The sequence below is a fragment of the Lithobates pipiens genome, unplaced genomic scaffold, assembly GCF_037356315.1.
Source record: "Lithobates pipiens isolate NorthernLeopardFrog02 unplaced genomic scaffold, aLitPip1_a1.2 Scaffold_16, whole genome shotgun sequence".
Lineage (NCBI taxonomy): Eukaryota > Metazoa > Chordata > Amphibia > Anura > Ranidae > Lithobates > Lithobates pipiens.
In genome coordinates, this window is record NW_027507748.1 from 259,288,966 (window position 1) to 259,308,470 (window position 19,505).

The 19,505-nt window shown below is 45.0% G+C and overlaps 1 protein-coding gene across 1 annotated transcript in view; it reads right to left on the minus strand.

Annotated features, from left to right (window-relative positions):
- LOC143982516 (glutathione S-transferase Mu 5-like) overlaps window positions 1–19,505 on the minus strand; it is an 83,023-nt gene that overhangs the window by 11,603 nt on the left and 51,915 nt on the right. Inside the window, exons 6-7 of the mRNA XM_077481330.1 lie at window positions 12,087–12,182; window positions 11,846–11,956 (exon numbers count right to left, since the gene is read on the minus strand). Coding sequence (XP_077337456.1) covers window positions 11,846–11,956; window positions 12,087–12,182 — 207 coding nt within the window. The remainder of the gene's footprint in view (window positions 1–11,845; window positions 11,957–12,086; window positions 12,183–19,505) is intronic.

Below are 19,505 nucleotides of genomic sequence, written 5' to 3' on the forward strand. Positions count from 1 at the left end.
AAAGCGCATCTCCGTGTGTCTCCATGTGAGGAGGCAACCAGGAGCATGGCTGCTTATTCCCCGACTTTGGATACAAAGTAGTTGCATTTGTAAGGACACTTACTACAAAACCAAGGACTGGTCAGACTATGGACACAGATGAAATGCGTTCACTGCCGATGACGACATCCCCTTGAGCCACCTGTATCCTGCACCTTCCGAAGCCGGCCTTATCATACGGAAGTGATCAGCCTGGATAGATGGACTGAACACAGTGTTGGAGAAAACGTCACTCGAGAATTGCATACCATGCCTGTTTACCTACTTCTACATGTGAGTGCATATATTGATGCTTATTAAATTCTTTGTATAAAAACTATTGCACCCAGAGGCGCCTCTCCATTTGTTTTTTGCATCTGCCATGTAGCCTGCTGCTTTGTGCAGCATAGGAAGGGAATCCAAGATTTCCTTCCTAGAGGTCCCACCTTCCAAATGCCCTTGCAATTGTTCCAGCCAGACCTCCAGATTGCGAGCCACTATTGTTGTGGCCATTGCAGGTTTTAAATTGGTCATAGTTACTTCCCACAACCTTTTTTTGAAAATATTTTTTATTAAGTTTCCAGTATATAAATGTTACAATTACTGTAAAGTAAAACAAGACAAAAAAAAAAAAAAAAAAAAAAAAAAAAAAAGAAGAAGTGTAAAAGAGTACGCAGACTCCTTTCCTGATATCGTCAACACTATCTAGAACCTGACCAACCATGAAATATTATATATATATTTTACCAGATTTTAAAGAGCATACAATTCAGCTTTATCCAACCAAACATACATAGGGGACCCCGGTGGGCAATTCTACTAACAATTTTAAGGAATGCCATACTGATCCCTTGCTTAAACCGTGGCCTATTTCCTCCAGACCCTAGTCCATAAATCCCAACCTTTCATGAATCACTGTAGAGAACCTTCTTTAGTTGCCATATGTTTTTCATAAATGTAGGAGTCATTTACCAACTGTAGTGCCTCCCATCCCGCTGGAGAAACGTCGGATTTCCAATGCCGTGCAAGCACTAACCGGGCTGCATACAAAACATGTAGTGCTACGGTCCGGCAAATTGGAGGATATATATCCATGTCTACGCTCAGAAGGGCCTGCTCTGCTTTAAGAGGATTCAAGATACCAGTAATTCTCGCTATTACTCTTGCAATTGCCGCCCAAAAGCTACGCAGAGATGGGCAATACCACAACATGCGCGTCAGGTTGCCCACCTGACCACATCTTCTCCAACAAAGGTTGGAGGTGTTGCCTTTGAATTTCGCCAAAGTATATGGAGTCTTGTACCATCTCTGTTGTATCTTCTGGGCAGCTTCTCTAAAGTTAGAACATTTCGTATGAGTGCAAGTACTTTTAATCGCCTGTGACCACTGATCCCTTGAAATAGTAACCTTTAGGTCAGCTCCCCATTTAAGCTGCTGCGTAGAAATTTGGAAACCTCTTTTGTCTTGAAGGTCATTGTAGACAACTGATATGCCTTTAAGTTTGAGTGAGGGTTGCCACAGTTCCCACATCTTCTCTGATAATTCTACATAGCACACGTTTTTATTTGCCAGAATACTAGAGACCCTGGCGCAAGTCATAAATTCGTTAACCGGTAGAGAGTGTGTGGTCAGTAATTGTGCAAATGTTTTCATCTTCCCACGGTCATACAAGTCGTGTATATAGTTTATTACATAATTCCCCCAGTGTGTCAGTTTCAAATCAGGGGAAGAAACGAAAGAGCAGACAACGGAATAGGGACTTGCTTATATATTCCCGCTGTACTTTTATGCTGAAGGAAAAAATTTCCAAACCTGCAATGTTGCACTTATGGTCGGGGGCTGTGTCGATTGTACGGGGTCGGCTATCGTTTGTTATAGAAGTAGGTCAATAAGGTCTCCCTGTTCGACTTGTGCTTGCTCTATGCTGCGCCAGTGAGTCACCTCTGGGGAATGGAACCAGTGTTTAAGCTGGTCTAGTATTGCCGCTATATGGTAATCTCTCAAGTCCGGGACTCCCATGCCCCCAGCTAATCTATGTTTAATGAGAAGGGAATGGGCGCATCTCGCCCTCTTCCCTTCCCATAGGAATTTAGATAAGGAACACTGCATATTCTTGAAAAAGGATATTGGGAGCTGTATAGGCAAGGCCCTGTATAAATATAACAGTTTAAGGAGTAGAAACATCTTGTACGCAGCCAGTCTACCCGACCACGTCAGATAACAATTTTTGAGTCTACTCATCTCCTTTTCAAAGTTTGATAGCACTGGTTCAAAATTACACCTATAGAGTTGCGAGACTGAATCTGTCATCACCACTCCCAGGTACTGAATCGAATCCTCCGCCCACACATATGGGAGGATAGATTCAATCTGCCCCCTCAGATCTTGTCCCACGAGATCCCCAGAATACTAGATTTGGTGGCATTAATTTTGTAAAAGGACACCGCATTAAATTCTTCCAATACCTTATGTACCTCCACTAGTGATCGGAGTGGGTCCTCCAGTGACATAACGTCACCCGCAAACAACCTTATTGTATGCTCCTCTGGTCCTATCCGGATCTTCCTAATAAGGGGATTGGATCCGATCCTCTCCGCCAGTGGCTCCATTAGGGTAAAGGTCAGGGGAGAGAGAGTGGACACCCTTGTCTCGTTCCGTTAGTAATGACAAACTTCTGAGAACAAGCCCTCCATGAAAACATGTGCGGATGGAGCCGTGTATAAGGCCAATATGGTGGAGAGGATACTACCATCAAATCCAAACCTCGAAAGGACAGCCTTCAAGTAGCCCCACTGTATTCTATCAAAAGCTTTTTCGGCATCCAGGGACAGGAGGACCGAAGGCCCCCTGCCCTGGGACGCCGAATGAATCAAATTTAAAAATCCTTCTTGTAGAATCCGTGGCCTGCCTACCCGCCACAAACCCCACCTAGGCCGGCTGAATCAGCCTTGGTAATATTCCTGCTATTCTATTCGCCAACAACGTAGCAAATACCTTTATATCAACATTTAATAGTGATCTTGGTCTAAAAGTTTGAGCCTTATCTGGCTCCTTCCCAGGTTTAGGCAACGTAATCACAGTTGCTTCAAGCATCTCTGGTGGAAAGGAAGACGAGGAGGCAGCAGCACTATACCACCCTTTGCAGAATTGGGGCTAAAATATCCGAGTATCTCTTATAGTACTCCGAGGAGTAACCATCCGGGCCCGGTGCTTTATTTTTCAGTAGGCTAGAAATTGTTTTCTCACATTCGGGAAGTGAAAACTGAGCATTAAGCCTGTGTCTTCTAAGTCTAATTTAGGGATGGAAATGTTGTGTAGGAATTGGTCTATCAGTTCTGGAGTAGGTTGAGGAGAGCCCGCATCCGACCCCAGATTATACAGGCTAGAATAGTAACTGCTGAACGCGTCGGCTATGTCCTTTGGGTTTGTCAGCTTGGAGTGTGTAAAGGGGTGAAATGTGTGATATTTTTTTGCTTAAATGCTCTATCCTTCAATTGGTTGGCCATAAGTTTTCCAGCTTTATTGCCATGTGTGTAGAATTCAGCTTTCAATTTGGGTAGGTTGCGTGAGTGTTGTGTCAGTTAGGGAGTGTCTGGCTTCCGCTAATTTAGAACTGGCAGCTACTGTAGGGTTGTTTTTATTCAGAGTTTCTAAATTTTCAATTTCCTTCAATAGGTCATCCATGCGCCGCCTCCTCCTTCTCCCCAATATAGCACACCTCTTAATTGCTAGACCCCTAACAAACGCCTTACGGGCGTTCCAAAGAATGAATGGATCTACTTCCTGATTATCATCGATAGCAAAATAGTCCTGGATATTTCCCTGTAATGCCCTTGCTTCCTCCGCATTTTCAAACAGGAAACAATCTATTTTCCATCTGTTCGCTCGTGATGAAAATGTATTGTTGCCCACTGATAGACACCGGAGCGTGATCCGTCCAAGTAATATTTCCAATGTCTGAATCAGAAATATGTTTTAACAAAAATTTGTCCAGTAAGAACATGTCTATCCTTGAGTAGGTAAGGTGTACTCGTGAAAAAGAATAATCCCTCTCCATTGAATGGTGGCATCTCCACACATCATAAAGACCAGTAGATCTTGTAAAATGAGTTAGATCTGGTCTGCTGCCCTTTTGAGGCACCGAGGACACGTCCATCTGTTTGTCATGTATTGCGTTCTTATCGCCACAGATAATAATGTGGCCTGACTTGTGCTTCTGTATTTTCCTCCATAGTTGGTTCATAAAACGAATCTGCCTCGTGTTCAGCACATATATGGGTGTATACCACTTGATTGAGTTTGCACACTAATATGATATACCGCCCATTCACATCCAGGTAGCTAGCTATGTGTTTAAACGCCTATGTGTTTTTAATCAGGATAGCAACTCCTCTGTATCTTAGCCGCATTTGCAAGCGAGTCTCCTGGATGCAAAATAGGTCGCACTTTAGATTATGAACCTCTTTCCATAACATATGTCTTTTTTTTAGGGCAGTTCAGACCATTAACAGACTAAATTTTGAAGGCCATTTTGTTGGGCAACTACGGTCTCTGAAATAATGCGTACCGTATATACTCGAGTATAAGCCGAGATTTTCAGCCTCTTTTTTGAGGCTGAAAGTGCCCCCCTCGGCTTATACTCGAGTCATCGCTGTCTGCCCGCTCGATCAGCGTGTCGAGCAGACAGACAGCGGCCATTCTGATTCAAAAGCCGCGCCTCCGGCTCCGCCTTCGCCTGTGATAGGCGGAACACTGAATTTCCCAGCAGCCTGTGTTCCGCCTATCACGGACGTCGTATCATCCTCGTACTACGGACGAGGATGATACGACGTCTGTGATAGGCGGAACACAGGCTGCTGGGAAATTCAGTGTTCCGCCTATCACAGGCGAAGGAGGAGGCGCGGCTTTTGAATTTTACAATGGCCGCCGACGAAGAGGGCACGGGACGGAGGCAAGGCAAGGCACGGCACGGCACGGGACGGGACGGGACGGGACGAAGGCAAGGCACGACACGGGACGGAGGCTCGGGACAAAGGCTCGGGACACAGGTAGGCTGGACACACACACACACACACACACACACACACACACACACACACACATGGATGGATGGATACACACACACACACAGGGATGGATGGATGGATGGAGACACACACACACAGGGATGGATGGATGGATGGATGGAGACACACACACACACAGGGATGGATGGATGGATGGATGGAGACACACACACACACACAGGGATGGATGGATGGATGGATGGAGACACACACACACAGGGATGGATGGATGGATGGACACACACAGGGATGGATGGACGGACACACAGGGATGGACGGACACACAGGGACGGACGGACACACAGGGATGGACAGGCATGTCTCACCCTCGGCTTATACACGAGTCAATAAGTTTGCCAGTTTTTTTGGGGGTAAATTGGGGGCCTCGGCTTATATTCGGGTCGGCCTATACTCGAGTATATACGGTATGTAAATGTCATCAAAATGCAAATAAAAAGAGGAGACCCCGCTTACCCCAGTGGTGGATTCCAAATGGATCGATGTCCCCTCAGAAGGATAGATCTCTATGACCTAGGTGAGAATATTTCTTAGCTCCACCCAATTGTCAGGAGCAATGAAGAAAACGAGGCTTGCACTTCGACACTCTAATGAGATATGTCGCCGATGACCAGGAAAGGAGCACTATAATGAAACGAAACGTGTAAAGTAAAAAAAAAAAAAAACACAATAAGTCCAGTATCGCTCCTAAGAGCGACTATAGCTTCGATAGTAAAACCAGAACGATATTAAGTAGCTCAACTTCACGCAAACACTGCGCTTGGACAAAAAAAAATTACGATTCCTAGAAATCTGAGCAGGGACACTTCCTGCTAACTTATGGGGTTGTAAAGTCATTGGATGCCAGGAGATCCCTCCGGAGCATCGTAACTGGGTACGTCTGCTTGGTAGGGCACCATGTCTAAAACATACGTTTCTCAAGCCTCGGAACAATTGGGCGAGTTCTGCATGGTATCCACTGCCTCCTCCTGATTTTGGGCAATACCCCCAATTCCTCAATAATTGTAAACCTTCCTCCATTGTGGAGATATGGAACTCCTTCTCCTCTCTCATTACAATTAATGTTGCGGGATAGTTCCAATAATATGGAATATTGTGATTTCTTAGTGGTTTCGTGATTGTCACTAGGTTTCGCCTTCTTTGCATAGTATGAGCAGATAAATTGGCAAAAAAGGAGAGCCCCCGAGTACTCTCAGGGAGTCGATCCGCCCGCCGCACAGCATACATCATTTTTTCCTTCACCCTGTAGTAATGGATTCTAGCAATAGTATCCCTTGGGAGCTTTGCCAGGGTATGACGTGGTTTTGGAAGCCTGTGGATACGGTCTATAGCCAATTCTTCCAGGGGAAGGTCAGGGAGCACTTCCTTCAATATGTTTGTTAAGAATGCCATTAACTCTTGGGGCTTGACCGTTTCGGGGATCCCTCTGATGTTAACATTGTGCCTTCTGGAATGGTCCTCGATGTCCGCAACCTTTGACTTGAGCCAAGCTATGTCATCATCGTGCGTCTACCATGCTGTTAAAAGTGGTCGTTATCTCTCCCATTTTCCCCTCAATGTGGCTCACTGTCACTCACTTCCGCTACTTCAGCTTTACAGTTCTGCATCAGCTGCAGCAGGTCTGTGTGTATTGCACTTCTGAGTGACACCAACATTTCTTTCAAGGTGGAATCCATCACAGGCTGGTTATTTGTGGGGAATGCTGCTATGGCGTCCTGAAATTCCAGGGTGTCATTTGAGTGCATGCCTGTATCCCCATCTGCATTGTCATTGTCCATCTATAGCATCAGCTTCTGCTTAGTTTTCACGGGGCTGTTAGTGCTGGAGGAGGACTGGGAAGAGGGAACATATGATGCAGATCCCACTGCCTGCCTGTCAGTAGCGTCCCCCTTACTCTTCCCCTCCTGCCTCCTCCGCTGATCTCCCGTTTACTGCTGCGGCGGTCGCCCACTTGGCCTCGTGTGCTGACTGCATGCGGGTAAAAGTCTGTCATCTTACTAGGCGGGTTCCTCTCCCTCCTCCTAGACATGATCCGCCACTGGTCCGGGGTCTCTGCCATTATAAATCGCTGCTCGATTGTGCCCTATGCCGCAATGTATGGCTCCGCTGGGTCTATATGGTGAGGAGCTGTGGCTTCACGCTGCCATATTCCTCGTGCGCCAGCTCTGCCCCTTCCCACAACCTTTTTAACAGCACCTCCATCCTTTTGTCCATGGGTTCCTTGAGGACACCCATGTCCTCAAAGGCGAGGTCCATTGATTTGCTCACTAGAAGGCTGTGTCCACCATAGGTACTTTGTTCCAGGCGCAGGTGGGATGCTCACCGAAGGGAAATCTCCTCTTCATATTTTTTAGGAAAAAAAAAAAAAGTTTCTCTGGTTCCACCTACTCTAATAGAGTCCACCAGTGTGCTGTGAACCGGAAAAACCCTGGATGAATCTTCCTTCAGGGTTTGATACATCTGGTCATGCAAGGACAGAGACCTGCTCCACTTTAATTTCAAGCGTCTCATAAATAACCCCCAATAAGGCATCAACCTCCTCGAGTAAGAGCCTGTATCTGGGAGAGCTTGTCCCTTGAATCGGAATATCTCTGGATGATGCCGCTTCACTTAGGCCATCCAGAGAAACGAATTCCTCTTCCCCGGATTAGTCACCCTCCTCTGGGGTGGAAGCAGATGTCCATCATCCTGCGCCAGGTACATAGACCTCCTTCCGTCTCTCACGGGCTCTCCCAATTTCAGGGGAAGGAGAGCTCCAATCCAGCCTCCTCCTCCGGTGGAGGAAACACAAAAGACTGAAGGGGAAAGGACCGAAGCCATCCTTTAAAGATTTGTATTGAGTTTCCTGCCTCTGGAGGTGGAGCTTATCTCTAGTGCTGTCCTGGACAGACGACCAGAGAAAAAGCCGCTTCTGGGCAGGAAAAAAAATAAGACAAAAACGGGCCCCTGCCTATTGCGTGGCTCCTTACCCTTTCTGGACTGTGGGAGCAAAGTACTCTTTCCCCCAGTAACATTCTTAATAATGTCATCCAGCAAAGCTCCAAATAGCCTCTCACATTGGAAGGGCAAATCTGCCAACGCTTTCGTAGATGCCTGGTCCGTAGACCAGCATTTAAGCCAAATCAAGCGGAACAGCACCACCGCTGATACTGAGGCTCTAGAAAGCAAAGGGGCCATATCACAGACATACTTAAGGCCGTGCACTAACTAGTCTGCCAGTTCCATGCAGAATGGTGAAACCTCTTCCTTCCCCAACTCGCGGTGCAACAACTTAGCCCATTCAGTAAGCGTTTGTGACACCAGGGCCTTGGCTAACACTGACCACCGTAAATATGGACCGGGCAACCACCTCGGCCCTTCTGTCGGCAGGGTCCTTGAAAGAGGGGTGGTCACCTTATTTAACCTGGATACCGGGGGGGGTTTCAGAGTCAACAACCAGAGGAGATGTCCATTTTTTCAGGAAACTTTCCTCAAAGGGGTAACGCCATTCGCCTCCCTGCGTGCTTCCCCACCCCTTGTAAATTAACTTCTCAAAATAAGTTTAATAAGGAAACACCTTAGCAGTGTGGGCCAGCTTTTTGGACCTAAAAGGGGCCTGCACCCCTGCAGATGCACCTGCTGTATCCACTGTCTAAGGTATCACCCACCGCTGTAATAAGTGCTCCTACTAGCGCTTTTTCCTGTGCCGACACGGACGCAGCGTCCTCCTCCCCACTGTCCGAATGGTCCTGGTCCGCATACTCTGAAACATCAGAACAGGCGCCGCCTGCCACAGTGGGACCCGAGTCTGAATCAGAGACTCACCACCCTGACCCAGGTGTCCTGTGTCCTTTTTGCACTGTAAAAAAGTCTAAATCAGCTGTCCAGCACTAGAACACAACTGACCCGAGGCTACCAGAAAATGGCTGCCTCAGCAAAAACATCTGAAAACGCTGGGGAAAATGGCCATGGTTCCCGTGTCGGTCAGTCTCCCCACATGGCAGCACACAGACACTCAAATTGGCACAAAAAAAAAAAAAAGAGCGGACTACCAACCGCCCAGCGCAGCCCCGAGAGGACCCCTGGCCAGGTACATGCACCGCACCCCCATGTCACACAGCGGCCCGTAGAAGGGAGACGGAGAGGGAGACCCCCTAGGGAATGAACAGCTTCTCCATCTTGCTGAAACAGGTGGAACCATACTTACCCCTCCTGTTGGGACTGCGGGACACACTCCATAGACAGACCCATCACCCGAGCAGTACGGGGGTGGCTGTCGGCCACAGCACACTGACTCGGACAGCAGTAGCCCGGTCATATGTGTGCCCCAGAGCATATAGCTTACGAGCCGCCCCTGGACCAGAACGGAGCATGTCGTGGCTGACCTAGCGTGTAGCTAAGGTCAGCACATGCTCGATGGCCAGGCTGGAGAGACTACCAGGATCTATATTATCCAGCCTGTCACCCAGCCCGGCTGTTGATTGTAGATCACAGGAACCAAAAACGAAAAAATTCCAAGGACCATTGGGTCCCCCACAGGGAGCCAGGTCCTTCTAGACTAGGCAGGAAAAAAAAATAAAAATAAAATAAAAACTGAGCTGCTGGAAGCAGAGTGAGGAGTTATAGCCAGTAGGACCGCCCCTGGTGGTGCTGTGTTTATGTATTCTGCCTAGTACTCTCCTAAAGGTGGCGATATAACCCCAAGGTCAAGATTAGAGTGCTGTGTGTCAACGAATGAAATAAATATTGAATTAACTAATAACACTTCTATTTCTGAAAGCATTCCCAATTTACAGCATTTTTTCACACCTGGCTTAGACCTTTGTACAGTACTGTATTGATACAGTAAGTTTTGCTTTTGCCACGGAGCCAGTGACATTCCTACCAGTTGCATCTGTATTCATCTCCAGGCTCCAGTAATTTACATAAAGGCATTCTATTCCGGCCTTCACTGTCCTACAAAAAAACAACAACTGTACAGTATAGACAGCTGAGGGGTTCTACTTTGATAACCACTACAGAAAAGTCCAAACAATGCAGGAAATACAATACAAGGTATTTGCACGGTTTTCAAATGTATTTTTCTTACAAAAAAAAGTTGCACTTCAAACCCCCCCCCCCCCCCCCCCCCCACAAAACTAAATATTTCTCCTTTTTGTATAATGTGAAATATGATGATATGCCGAGTAGATACCCAAGACATGGTTTAAAACTGCATCTGCCCGTGGAATAGTGGCAAACTACGGTGCTTAAAATTCTCCATAGGCGACACTTTAAACGCCTTTACAGGTTGCCAGTTTAGAGCTACACAGAAGGTTTGGAGCCAGAATTATTGCTCTCGCTCTGATGTTCAGGACAATACCTCACGTGTGGTGCAATCACCGTATACATATGGGTTCGCATTTGCGTGTAAGCGTTTTATTTTTATTTATTTTTAAACACAATTTTTTGGGGATTAACTTTATGAACAACATCCCTTGTGACAGCATGGATCGTGACAGATCCTCTTTGTGGAGATATCTTGGGTCTATTAGACCCCAAATCTCTCCTCTGACCTCCAAAGCAGGCGATCAGACAGATCAGTCTGATTGGCTGCTTACGGCCAGGTAAACAAAGAAGCGGAACCAAAAAGGCATTACATACTAGTCGCTCCCGGTTTCAGCTCCTCTCTGTTCTGTGTAGCCATCGCCACTGGTCGCAATCACTCCCAGGCTCTGTGACTGGATGGCAGCAGCAGGAGGGACCCCATTCCACCACCGGCAGATGTGATTGGGTGGCGGTTTAGTCACTCAAATCACTTGCTGAAAAATTCAATACCGGGATGATAACTGTAGATGCAGGCATTATGCCGGTATAACTACTTTAACCCAAGGACATCCATGGATGTCCTACGGGTGGGAAGTAGTTCAGGTAGTACTTTTAATAATAAAAGTGGAAGCTTAGTCAATGTCCAACAATGGCTAAACCTACTCCCAGTCCTATTCTGCCGGAGGAGGAGAAGAAGGAGAAGGAGAAGAAGGAGAAGGAGGAGAAGGAGAAGGAGGAGAAGGAGAAGGAGGAGAAGGAGAAGGAGGAGAAGGAGAAGGAGGAGAAGGAGAAGGAGGAGAAGGAGAAGGAGGAGAAGGAGGAGAAGGAGAAGGAGAAGGGGGAGAAGGAGAAGGAGGAGAAGGAGAAGGAGGAGAAGGAGGAGAAGGAGGAGAAGGAGAAGGAGGAGAAGGAGAAGAAGGAGGAGAAGGAGAAGAAGGAGGAGAAGGAGAAGGAGAAGACACTGTATACCTACCTATTCTGAGGGCACTCCAGTCCAGGCCCATGATCAGAAGTCAGTGGCAACTCAGCGTAGAGGGGTAGCTGACAAGGATACCCCATAGTAAGTCTATGGGTCACGTCATCTCACAGGCATTTGAAGACGCTTTTGGCAACCTCTACTCTACAGAGAAGCTGTCAGAGAGATCATGTGACTGAACCAGAGTGGCTTCAGAATAGGCAAGTATACAGATCTTCTCTTTACAGGGCTAGGTACAATAGGCTTAGAACACTGGTGGGGGTAGGTTTAGCCTTAGAAAACACAAAAGGGGACATGTACCTCGAGTCTTGATTTCAGCTCTTGTGGCTTTACTGACATTTTGATCAATATTTCTGGTTCCAGAGACTCAAAACATATGCAACGCCCCCATAGATGCCCGTGATGTACCACAAACTGGAGGCCAATGAATGGTCCAGTTAACACAACACTAGAAAATCCAGTGACTACAGATCAGTCTCACCTCAAACCGAGATAGGAAGTCCTGCAAGTTAGAATATTTTTGCAGGCAGTTAGGGTCCAACATCCTGTGTTGATCTAGGACATCATACATCAGAAAGTCCGCAAATGTGAGCTTGGGAGAATAAATAAATATATAAATATATATACACACACACACACAGTTCTAAAAATAAGAATCACTACAAAAAAAAAAAAAAAAAAAAAAACAGTTGTAGCAACTAAAAATACCACAGAATATTTACCTTGTCCCCAGCAAACCAATGTCTGTCCCCTAGAAAGTGAGAGAATCTTCCCAGCGCAACTGGTAGTTTTTCAAGATATGGGCCTTTCAGAACTTCCTGGAACAAACATTTTTTTTTGTTTACAAACTATTTCATAGCAAAAGAGAAAGGCATACAATCAGATACGACACAGCCATGCACATAATTTCTGACAGCATCTCATATTCAAGCCGATATGGGCCACAAAACAAGTCACAGATGGTTACATGCAGCATTTATAAGGTTATTCATGTCCCGTGGCTGTTATATCAGCTACCTGGAACTAGCACATAGGCATAAGAGAAAATTGAAGAGGGATAAATACAAAATCATAGTGAAGGGGAGGGGGTAGGGTAACACTGGCACTCTTGCTGTAAAAGTAAATTGTGTATGGATGTATGCCAAAACAAGCCAGAAATAAAAAGCCATATGATGACCAGGAGGACCCATTTCCTTTCAAATACCATATCATCCATCGTGTTGTGGATACGTTACACAAGACAAATTGCTTCCATGCATCTTAAAACTTGGTCCTCTGACAAGTTCCAATGTAGCGCTATTGCCCAGTGTACTGCACTGAATAACGTTTGGGCGAGTTTGAGGTGGTGGGGGAGTGGTAGCCTCAGAGTTCTGCGAAAAAGGAGGCAGGGTATGGTGAATCCCAGTAATCAGAAGAACAGCTCCAAAATATGTGTGCTCTATCGGGGCAACCTCTAAAGCAGTTCCCAAGGGGCAAAATCTATTCAGTCTGGAAGGTGTATAGTACCATCTGGCGTCTCCTTTACTGCAATAGATTTTTGTACATTTGTGCATATTTGACAACATATCTAACCAATTCTCAGGAGCCATATCTAGACCCATTTCAGCTTCCAAATTGAGCATTGCTGGTGATTTTATGGGGAAGTTTTGTTCGTTTAGATACATGGTTCAGATAATGCCTGTATCTCTGGAGGATAACCTACATGTGTTCAAAAGTATTGGTATTTGTTGCCCCCTGTGGTAGTGAGTGAAATAGAAGTGTCTAATCTGTAAACATTTATAGAACCCGGTTCTAGGCAATAGGCTTTTTTAAAAAACAGTTTACCTGTAAAATCCTTTTCTTTGAAGTACATCAGGTGACACAGAGCCATAGTAGTTACAGGCCACCTTCAGGTGATGGGCACTGGCATGCCCTAAGACAGAGTTCACTCCCTATATAACCCCTCCCACTACTGGGAGTACCTCCTTTTTGTAGAAAAGCAATACATGTGTATACCAAGAAGGGAGGGACCTCTGTGTCCCATGATGTACTTCAAAGAAAAGGATTTTTACAGGTAATCCATTTTAAACATCCTATTTTCTTTTCATACATCAGGGGACACAGAGCCATACTAGTTACTCTGTGGGATGTCCCATAGCAATGCCAGGAAGGGAGACAACAAAAGTAGGGCACCAAGAGACTAGAGTACTTATACTGCAGCCTGCAATACACTGCACCCAAAGGCGATATCCTCATGACCTTTTACATCTACTTGATAGAATCTGGTAAATGTATGGATTGAAGACCAAGTTGTGACCTTGCAGATCTGAGCCACGGAGGCTTGGTGATGCACTGCCCAAGAAGCACCAACAGCCCTGGTGGTGTGCGCTTTAATATGAAAAAAAAAAAAAAAAGACATTTTCTAGGGCTGAAACTAATCGATTAATCGATTACCATTTTCATAATCGATTAATTCGGCCAGTAACATAATGGGGGGGGAAAAAAAAATTAGTCCTTTATAGTACAAAAAGCAAATAATCGCTACTGTAAATATTACTTTCACGGTTCTACAGTAAAAAAAATGAACCCCTTACAGTAGTGATTATCTGCTTTTTTCTACTATAAATGGCTCATTTTCGTTTTTTAACCCCATTGTGTTACTAAACGTCTTAGACCTGGTTCACATCTATAGGTTTATTGGTGCTTTTTGCAGAAACGCACTACAGTGCTTTATTGGTTCAATATACTTCAATGGAGAAGCTTCAGAAAAAGCATGTAATGCATTTTTGCAGCAATTTGTGTTTTTTAATCAGCCCAAAGAAAAAGACAAAAAAAATGCAAATTCCAGTAAAATCACGTGCGCAAAAATCAAAACGCACAGCAAAAAGCACTGCAGATCAAAAGCCAACTGCATAGGTGTGTACTGAGCCTTATGCTGGCCACACGGATCAGTTTTCAGATGAGAATATTCAGACGAAAAATCTTTGTACATTCGCTGAATGAAAGAATTTGGTCTGAAATTTTCACTTGTTTTTAACATAGTTTTTAAAATGAATAATATCTGAACAAAAACCACAAACACTGTCTGAAAATTCCTTTGCCTAAGAAGTTTTCTATTTCCAAATTGTCCCATTACTGTGGTTGAAAATGAATGTCAATTTGACCCACTTTTTTTTTTTTTTTTAACCACTTCAGACCCGGACCATTTTGCTGGTCAAAGACCAGACCACTTCTTGCGATTCGGCACTGCGTCGCTTTAACTGACAATTGTGCGGTCATGCGACGTGGCTCCCAAACAAAATTGACGTCCTTTTTTCCCCCACAAAGAGAGCTGCGTTTTTATTTTTGCGCTATAAACAAAAAAAGCGACAATTTTGAAAAAAACGCATTATTTTTAACTTTTTGTTATAATAAATATCCCCCAAAAATATATATATTAAAAAAAAAAATTTCCCTCAGTTTAGGCCGATACGCATTCTTCTACATGTTCTATAAAAAAAAAAAAAAAAAAAAAAAAAAAAAAAAAAAAAAAAAAAACGCAATAAGCGCTTGGTTTGCGCAAAAGTTATAGCATTTACAAAGTAGGGGATAGTCTTATGACATTTTTATTATTTTTTTTTTTTTTTTTTTTTTTTACTAGTAATGGCGGCGATCAGCGATTTTTATTGTGACTGCGACATTATGGCAGACACATCGGACATTTTTGACACCATGGTCATTTACACAGCAATCACTGCTATATAAATGCAGATTCCTGTGTAAATGACACTGGCAGTGAAGGGGTTAACCAGTGGGTGGCAGTGTAGGGGTTAAGTCTTCCTAGGGGGTGTGTTACTAACTGTGGGGGGCTGGGCTTTCATTTGGTGAGCACTGATCTCTGCTCCAATCACATGGAGCAGAGATCAGCGTCACTAGTTGCTAGGCAGAATGGGGAAATGCTGTTTACAAACGGCATTTCTCCATTCAGCCGCCCCGTGAGACGATCGCGGGTATGCCCACGGCGATAGAGTCCGGCGGCGCGCTCGCAATGGCAGGGCGGCATTAAAGATTGGACGTACCTGTACGCCAATATGCCTGCCCCTGCCATTCTGCCGACGTACATCGGCGTGCGCCGGTCGGGAACCGGTTAAAGGTTATTAACCGACTAATCGATTAATCGAAACAATAATCGGCCAACTAATCGATTATGAAAATAATTGTTAGTTGCAGCCCTAAAAATTTTCCTCTAAACCATAAGCTTGAACAATCACTTGACAAATTATTTAGAAAGTGGTAGAAGTCAATGCTGCATGTCCTCTTTTAGGCTGGGTTCACACCGCTGCGGGTGGGAGATCCGGATGTGATTCGCACCGCACTGCAGTGCAAATCACATCCGATCTCTGTAGCGATGCGAGTTCAGCCATACAGATAGTATGGCTGAATTTGCATCGCACCCGCCGCAAACTCGCACGGGACCCTTTTTTTGGTCCGCAGCAGAATCGGATCGCATGGGTGTTCACACCATGCGATCCGATTCCTGTCCGAGTTTGCAGATCGCACTGCGATATGCGGACTGATCTGGGGGTGTCATTAAGATTTCATTGACACTCCCAGCAGTCCGCATAGGGCAGTGTGAACTGCCGGCGGGAGGCATTCGATGCGGGAAAACGCTGCGGATTCGCGGCATTCCCGCATCGCTACGGTGTGAACCTAGCCTTAGGCCGTCTGGCAACACAAACAAAACATCCGTGTTACGAATATGAGCAGTCGCATTTAAATAGACCTCGACCGCTCTCACCACATCAACAGAATGTAGTGACTTTTCACCCACAGAACGAGGAAAAAATTAAGGCAGAACAATATCCTGGTTTAAATGAAAACCAGACACTACCTTCGGTAGAAAATTAGGATGAGGCCACAATACAACCTTAACCTTATGACTAATCAAATATGGCTCTTTGCAGGAAAGAGCAGCCAACTCTGATACTCTCTTTGAAGATATGGCAACCAAGAAAAGCATGAGAAGGTACGTGCGCCATACAGCCCCCAGTGGTGACACATAGGAACAACATTTACTTTAAAGGAGCCAGTTCGTAAGAAAAAATAAATAAATTAGAAAACTCCCCTTACCTTTCAAGCCGCGGGGTTTTCTGTGGTAAAACAGACCCACTCTTCACACTTGATGGTGGGTTCAGTTAAACCTTCAGGAGCTGGGGATCCTTGAGGAAACCCACAATCCTGGACCTGCAATAGCACACTGGCAGTAAACTATGGCCTTAAAGCAAAAAAAAAAAAAAAAAAAAAAGTACTGGAATCCGGGGTCCAGCTCTCAAAAGAAGCATTCACAGGCAAAAACCTTGTTTCTTTGGACATGAGGCCCAGTTACATTAGGCCACTGAGCCAAATTGCACCAATCTGGCAGAAGCATAGTACGGCTAGGAATAAAATTCAAATTTAACCAGATGTGACCAACAATTAGCAGGCAGACCAGCCAAGTCCATAAGCTGCACGAGTTATTTTGGCATTTTACCTCATGATAAAATTGCCATAAATTTTTGTTCCTAAATATTGCATAGGTTTGCAGTATTTTTTCATACGATCGTCATTTGACCACTAACAGGCTATATATAATAATTTCTCGTAAACTGGTATCCTCATGGAGTGCTATCTATAGGCATCTTCAACAGTTAATTGTTTCTGCTCTCCTCTATCACTACAAATACCATAAAAAAATAAAAATAAAAAAAAGAAGTACATGTATACCATAAAATTACATTGAGTTTGTTAACGTATGCACTGGACATCAAACAATTGCTATGGTTTTTAAATAAAAGCTAGATATTTGATTTACCTGTGAAATAAATTTCTTGGAGTACATCATGGTATACAGAGCAGCTTTAGTAAACCTTACAATCAGGGATGTCAAAAAGCACTTAAAAATTAGAGGAGCTCCAGTAGAAGTGCTATAGTCTCTACGTGACCCCAAGTGGCAAAAAAATAGAAAATATGTAATAATGAAAGTCCGGTCCAGGAATGTCTGATGGGATATAAAATAGACCAAATAAGGGATAATACCTTCTCCAATCAAATCCCTAAACTTTTGAGTTGCCCAAAAATAAAAAAATAAAATAAAAAACACCCACACACGGCCGGGATCTGGTCCTAGATAGAAGTCTAGGCAGACTTCAGATCCCGTTTGCAGGAATCAGGGATCCTGCCTGTGCCAACCCCTGGATCCACACCAAGAAACATATGCCTTCCAGACTCTAGTGAATGGTTCTGGAACCCAGCTTCCCGGCATTAATCAAAGTAGACACTACCAAAGGAGATTACCCACGATCCTTTAAAAAGTGAGATTCAACAGTTAAACATGTTAAATTTTTCGTTCGTAAGGTAGGATGAAATACCGGACCCTGTGCGAGAAGGTCTGGCTAGAATGGCTGCCTTCTTTATGATCTCGGTAAATCAAGATCTTCTGGGACACTGGGGCCACCAGAATCACCTCCTTTCGTTCCTGCGGAAAAGGAGCGGAATTAGCAGAACTGGAGGAAATGCATAGATCAGTGATAACTGATCCCATGGGAAGACTAATGCGTCTGTTCCGCCTGCTAGCGTATCCCTTGTTCTCGACCCACGTTGTCGACTATGTTGTTGAATCAGGACGCGAATAAGGATGAGCCGAACACCCCCCTGTTCGGTTCGCACCAAGAACCTGCGAACAGACCTAAACTTCATGTGAACTTCATGCGAATATGCAAGTTACTGTCCTAAAAAGTGTTTGGGGACCTGGGTCCTGCCCCAGGGGACATGGATCAACGCAAAAAAAAAAAAAAAGTTTTAAAAATGGACGGTTTTTCGGGAGCAGTGATTTTAATAATGATTAAAGTGAAACAATAAAAGCATTATTCCTTTAAATTTCGTACCTGGGGGTGTCTATAGTATGCCTGTGAAGGGGCGCATGTTTCCCGTGCTTAGAACTGTCCTGCAAAGTGTAATTTCTGCAGGAAAAAAAAAAAAAAAAAAAAAAATGTGGGGTTCCCCCAAATTTAATTACCAGGCCCTTCAGGTCTGGTATGGATATTAAGGGGAACCCCACGTCAAATTAAAAAATTGACGTGGGGGTCCCCCTAAAAATCCATACAGACCCTTTATCCGAGCACGCAACCTGGCAGGCCGCAGGAAAAGGGGAGGGGGGACGAGAGCACACCACCCCCCCTCCTGAACCGTACCAGGCCACATGCCCTCAATATTGGGAGGATGCTTTGGGGGTCTGTGACCTCTCAAAGCACCATGTCCCCATGTTGATGGGGACAAGGGCCTCATCCCCACAACCCTGGCCGGTGGTTGTGGGGGTCTGTGGGCAGGGGGCTTATCGGAATCTGGAAGCCCCGTTTAACAAGGGGACCCCCAGATCCTGGCCCCCCCGTTTGAAATGGTAAGGGGGTAGGTACAGAAGTACCCCTACCATTTCACAAAGAAAGTGTAAAAAATGGTTAAAGACACACACACACACTTTTAAAAAAATTCCTTTATAATAAAAATAAATAAAAAAAATTCCAGCGGTGGTATTCCACTCTCTTGCTATCTAGCGACGGATGATCATCTCTCCAGAGTCCAGCGATGGCTGATCTGATCCAGCGACGGGTGATTTTCAGTCCAGCGCAGTCCATCCATGCATCCACCTTCTGTCTCCACTGTAGGAGACACGGCGGGATCCCAGCGCCTGACGTTTCTTACATTAGGAGGGCGGGACCGCCCGTCACCTGACCCCGCTCCCTCTGACACTAGTGAGGGAAGCCAGGACTTCCTCAATGACGTATGACCCTCTGATGTAATGGAAACCTGAACTATTTGAACTACTACTTTACTGGTAAAAAGAGATGTTCCCATTAGAGATCCTTTAGATGTAGTTTATATAGATCGACTTCAAATAGCCATTCACCATGAAAAAGTTTGACCAATTTTTCAGGCATAGAACTCTGCGAGAATGCACTAGTCCAAGCATAAGCCGTGAGACTTGAAAGAAAATCCTTTATAGCATCTACTGTGAAACAGTGCGTCTGACACACCAGCCCATTATTGGGCCTGCTAATCAGGCAGACTCTTAAGTATCTCCACAAACTGTTTCTTAATGGACTGGGATGCTAATTGCAGCAAGAACCAGCTGTGCTACTGAACTTGCT